Consider the following 6,000-nt stretch of genomic DNA (forward strand, 5'->3'; position numbering starts at 1 on the left):
TCGATATTTTCATTTAAAGTAAAATTGGATAGGTATATGGACAGGAAAGGAATGGAGGGTTATGGACTGAGTGCAGGTAGGTGGGACTAGGTGAGAGTAAGCGTTCAGCATGGACTAGAAGGGCTGAGATGGCCTGTTTCTGTGCTGTAATTGTTATATGGTTATATGGGGCTCATATGTCTAAAACTGAATTATCGTGGTTTTATCCTGTTATTAGTCCCTTTTGTAATAAGTGTAAAGGGGGCAAGGCTTCTCTTATTCATATGTATTGGGCCTGTCCTAGTTTGGAGAAATTTTGGAGAGATTTTTTTTAACTTTATCCCATATTCTTAATTGCCATTTAGAACCTAACCATTTGATTGCTCTTTTTGGCACCTTGGGTGAAGTTGACATGCATTTGAGTCCGACTAAACGTCAAACATTATCTTTTGCATCTCTTTTGGCTAGATGGTTAATTCTTCTTAGGTGGAGAGATGTTGCCACATCCACTCATGTTCAATGGTTTAGAGACATTATGTCCTGCTTAGACCTTGAAAAGATTCATTATTCACTTCTTAATCCCCACATTAAGTTTCATAAGATGTGGGGACTTTTTCTTCAATACTTTCATAATTCCTCTTTAGATTAAAGGTTTATCCTTTTCTGTATTGCAATCCATTACTTTCAGCTTTTTTTTCTGGTTATGTTTTACAGTTTTTTTCTGTTGTGAAATACATTATAGATTAGGTAGTAGGCATTATACTTTTTTATATTTACAGCTCTGTGGTGATGAAAGCTTTGACTAACTTTTTTTTACATTGTAATGGTTGGCTTGGAGTTTTGTAGTGGGAGGGTGGCCAGGATACTAACTTTATATGATTTCATTTTGGGTGCTTTTTCTGTATTGTTATGAATTGTGTATTAGACACATTCGTTTTGCACTGTATAAATCTCCTTTTGGTGTTTTTTCTGTTGTAGTGTAGAAACTTATATTAAAGAATTAATAAAAAGGTTGATAGGTTCTTGGTTAGTAGGGTTAGAGGGAGAAGGCAGGAGAATGAGGTTGAGAGGGAAAGTCAATCAGTCATGATCCAATGGCGGAAGACTCGATGGGCCAAATGACTTAATTCTGCTCCTGTGGCATGTGGTCTGCTGACCTGTTGATGCTCTTGAGGCAAGGTCACCCTACAGCACATATTTCAGAGTGCTGGAAAGAAATTGCCACTAAACCCTCTTAATCCACCAGCAGGATAAGTGTCCTCTCCCTGGCCATATCTCTCACTCACCTGCAAGCACGTGTGATTGTGAACATCAACCTCAGGAGGACAGGAAACAATTCAGAGAGGATTATCTCAGTCTCCCGGGGAGAAGGAGAATTCAGGATGGTAAAGAAATTCCACATTTCTCCAGTGACCCTCCCCGGCCTTTATAGATGCTCCATCCTATCCAGTTGCATCATGGCTTGTTATAGCAGCTGCTTTGCCCAAGAGCACTAGAAACTGCAGAGTTGTGGATGCATCCCAGTCAATCAAGCAAAGCAGGCTCCCCTCCATTAACTGTCCTCACTTCCCAGTGCCTCGGTAAAGCAGCCAGTGTTATCAAGGACCCCTTTCACCCTGGACTTTAACCCTTCCCCTCTCCCATCAGGCAGAAGATACTGAGGTCTGAGAGCATGTACCACCAGGCTCATGGGCAGCTTATCAGACTCCTGAAAGGACCTCTTATGTTGAAGGATGAGCTTCTGATCTCCCAGTCTACCTTGCACTGCACTTTGTCTCGAACTGTAACACTGTACAGTCGGCCCTCCTTATCCGCAGGGGATTGGTTCCGGGAGCCCCCGTGGATACCAAAAAAATGCAAATGCTCAAGTCTCTTATTTAACCTGGCTCAATGTGGAGGTCTTTAGGACCCAGCGGAAACCTGGACCTTACTTAACATGTATCAGTGCGGTGGACTTTAGGACCTGGCACAGCTCTGAATCCGCAGGGTTTCTGTTCACGAAAATAATCACAATCGCAATTGAAAATAAAGTGGAAGTAATAAAGCGATCGGAAAGAGGTGGAATGCCATCGGTCATTGGAAAAGTGTTAGACTACAGTCGGTCAACGATCGGAACAATTTTAATGGAGCATGTGAATGGCCCTGCCCCGATGAAAGCTACAATTATTACTAAGCAACGCAGTGGTTTAATTATTGAAATATGTATTTAAGTGTTTTATATGCATAGAAAGGTAAAATATATACTAGATAGATAGATAGATAGATAGATACTTTATTCATCCCCATGGGGAAATTATACTAAGACAAACGTTTTACTAACTGAGGCTAAATAATACCGGATGTACCTGTTCCGACTTCAAATCCGACTTAAAGACGGACTCAGGAACGGAACTCGTTCATAACCCGGGGACTGCCTGTACTTTTAAATCATCTCTAGATTACTTATAATACCTAATACAATGCAAATAATATGTAAATAGTTATACTGTATTGTTTAGGGAAAAATGACAAGAAAATAATAGTCTGTACATGCTCAAACAATGAGTGCTGGAGAGAGAACTTACGGGTTTTCCCGATCCGTGGTTGGTTGAATCCGTGCATGCGGAACCTGCGGATAAGGAGGGCCGACTGTATTTTGTATTCTGTTTACCTTTTAAAAGTAGTGATATACAACATGATCTGTTTGGATGGCACACAAACAATCTATTCACTTTATATTAGTGCATATGACAACAATAAGCCAATTCCTGATCCTCATGGCCATTTATTGCAGTGCAAGGACTACACTGCCTTAGTCCCACCATCCATCATCTCTCTGCTTCCCATGCCTTATCAGCCACTTCAGAACCCACAGACCTGGACCAGAAGCAGATCATTCCCAGTCCCAGGACACTGCCCGGGGAATGGTTGGACAGTGTAGATACTATTCAAGGGTAAACAGGAGAAGTACACGGCAGAGGGATCGGACGTTATGGTGGTAGTTGGGGCAAAGTGAGACTTGGTTGCCAAACACCAGCATTGGCATGGATTTAGGTTGAGTGACCCATTCCTCTGCGGTCACCACATTGGGAGTTTTTGATGAGATGCTGTGCGTGGGCCTACATTCTATTAAGAAAGTGCTGACCCTGTTAGAAAGTTTTTTGATACTGATAAAGGATCTTGCATTTTGCTGATATGTCGATTACTGTTTTGATGATGTTATTTGGACAGATTGTTAATTGCCATTTTGACTGTGTGTGCCTGAACTGGATAATTGAAGGTCAACTGTTTCTGCTTCACTCAGTGCTCAGCATAGAGTTGCTTGCTGCTTGCCAGGGGATCGAGTTTTTACGGCCTCTCAAGACAACCACTCCTCTGGAAAAGGTCTACGATCTGGTTCGTTCCGTAGTGAGGTATGTTTGGAGTGATGACTGACTCATTTTTTTTTGAAGATTAACTTTATTTAAAACACATGCATCAAATCAAAACATACAGTGAAATGTATCGTTTGCATCAAATCATATCAGCGAGGACGTGCGGGGAGCAGCCCGCAAATGTCACCCAGCTTCCGGCGCTGGCTAATCCTAACCCATGGGAGGAAACCGCAGCACCCGGAGGAAACCTACATGGTCATGGGAAGAGCGTACAACTGCTTACAGATAGTAGCAGGAATCAGATCCCAATCTTCCAGCTGAGCGCTGTAAGGTGTGCTGCTAACCACTAAGTTTCATGTCGGAGTGCTGACTGAGATTGCTGCAAGTCGTTTGATGCTTTGTTGCCCTTCACTTTCCAGGCCCTGGATTAAAGACCGATTCATGGCACCAGACATTGATGTCGTCCATCGGTTACTGCTGGAGCAAAAGGCAAGTTGGTACCTCCCACGTTTACAGATGATAAAAATGTCCAACCCATAAAATATATTTAAACAAAAATATCCAACCTTCTGTGTCCTCACTGGCCATAGGAGCAATACCAGATGATTGGAGGTGTCAAATATTATTCCTTTGTTCAAGAGATGGAGTAGGGATAACCCTGGGAATTATAGGCCAGTGAGTCTTTCTTCAGTGGTGAGCAGATTATCAGAGAAGATTCTTAGAGACTGATTCTTACGAACATTTGGAGAAGCATCATCTGATTGGAGATACTCAGCAGGGCTTTGTGAGGGGTAGGCCATGCTTCACAAGCCTGATTGAATTCTGTCCATGGTCGCTGCATTATTGCAGACTATTCAAGAATTCAGTCCAAAAGAAGATGCAGACAGGGATCTGAGGTGGGCTGGCTTGGTTAATGAAGGCTCTTGATACGGCAGATAAACGGAATGTTGATCGGTATGTGGGAATGTGACACTGTTGCAATCACTGAGTCATGGCTGAATACGGGGCAGCTTAATGTTTCAGGGTTTAGAAGTTTCAGACAATATTCGCTACACTAACGTCAGAGGATGTTGTAGAAAGATCTTCAAATGAGGTCATGTGGGTAGAGTTTAGAAATTAACAGGGGCGAAAGATTTGCTGAGGTTATACTGCAGGCTACCTGACAGTCAGTGGGAGCTGGAAGAGCAGATATGTATAGGTGACTCACAGAAAGGTGCTGGAATAATTAATTATATTAGCAGGAGGTTTCACCATATCAGTGGTGGATAAAACTAGAGGACATGGGTTCGGGGAAAGGAGGAACAAGTTTAGAGGGGATCAGAGGGGGATCTTTTTCACCCAGAGTGTGGTGAGTACCTGGAATGTCCTGATGGAGAGGGTGCTCGCAGCCATTTTGCTGGTAGCATTTGTGTGCCCAGATTAACACTGATATTGTTTAAGCATGTAGAGCTGTGGGCCAAGTGCTGGGCAACAGGGTTAACATGGAAAGGTGGCAAACGGCCTGGCTCCGTGCTGAACAATGTTATGATTGTCTAGTCTAGGAGTACGAGATAATGATCTAGTGTGATTAGTAGAGTGTAACTGAGAGCCAGATTCTTGCCTCATGCCAGGGCAAGTCTCTACAACTGCTCTCAAATGCGGCAGCCATTCTGTTGTGGTCCTTCCTTGGTGACTGACCTCCTCCTCCCCACAGGTTTGGGAAGTGGCTTATCCATACATCGAGAAGTACCGATTAGCCAACCTGCCTGAGGCCAGACCTGTCTCGCCAACCGCCTTTACCCTGCCGTCAGACTCTTCCATCAAACAAGCTTGTAAGGAGTAGCTCCCCCCAGCCTGGTGATCGGAACCAAATTGCGTGAAACTTATGTAATATATCTTCACAAAACTGTGCAGTGTTTATCAGTAATGTTTGCAGGGTAACTAAAAGACAAATTAATTTTATAAATGGTTATGTGTTTATATAATTATAAATTAATATAATTTTATAAATTGTTAAATTGTCAAAAAAGCATTGACATTACTTAATACTCAAGTGATTGATATGATCAATAATGTATCTCAGAATCCGAGTCAGGAGATCCAGTGTTCCCAGCCTGACCCTTTTAAGATTGGACCTTGGTGTAACTAGGCACAGTTAGCTTAATATTAGCACTTGCAATGTAATAACCATTACATAATTCAGTGTTTTTAGTAATAAATATTTGGAACATTGCTCCCATCTCTTACTTTGATTTACTTCAGTCTCCTTGGTCATTTTTCTGCATTCCTTACTTGTGTGAAAATCAAAATTTGGCAAATATTGGAAGTCTGAAATATGACAAAAATTGCAGGAACACTCAGCCAGTCAGCAGCATTTGAGGAGAGAGAAAGAGTTAAATCAAAACACAAAAATACAACTGCAGATGCTGTGGATCAAAGAATACGTACACAACGCTGGAAGGACTCAGCAGGTCAGGCAGCATCCGTGAGAAAAGAGTGGCCAACGTTTCGGGCCGAGACCCTTCATCAGGAATGGGGGGGAAGAGAGGGCCAAAGCCCAGTAATAGAGATAGGGGAGGGGGTAGGGCCTAGAGGCACCAGGTGGAAAACCAATCAGAGGCAGCTGGCAAAGGAGAAAACAATTTGAAGCTGCAGGTGGGATGGTGAGGACACAGAGGACATCTCTGTC

The 6,000-nt window shown here is 42.8% G+C and overlaps 1 protein-coding gene across 3 annotated transcripts in view; it reads left to right on the forward strand.

The window, feature by feature from the left end:
• The window catches only part of LOC140738530 (histidine ammonia-lyase), an 80,807-nt gene extending 75,263 nt beyond the window's left edge, over positions 1-5,544 (forward strand). For all 3 annotated transcript variants that reach the window (XM_073065919.1, XM_073065916.1, XM_073065917.1), the window contains 3 exons: positions 3,263-3,371; positions 3,752-3,821; positions 5,026-5,544. In XM_073065919.1, the coding sequence (XP_072922020.1) occupies positions 3,263-3,371; positions 3,752-3,821; positions 5,026-5,154 (308 nt within the window). In that variant the 3' untranslated portion in view covers positions 5,155-5,544. The remainder of the gene's footprint in view (positions 1-3,262; positions 3,372-3,751; positions 3,822-5,025) is intronic.
• Positions 5,545-6,000: the final 456 nt, after the last annotated feature.

This window comes from Hemitrygon akajei, chromosome 14, assembly GCF_048418815.1.
Source record: "Hemitrygon akajei chromosome 14, sHemAka1.3, whole genome shotgun sequence".
Lineage (NCBI taxonomy): Eukaryota > Metazoa > Chordata > Chondrichthyes > Myliobatiformes > Dasyatidae > Hemitrygon > Hemitrygon akajei.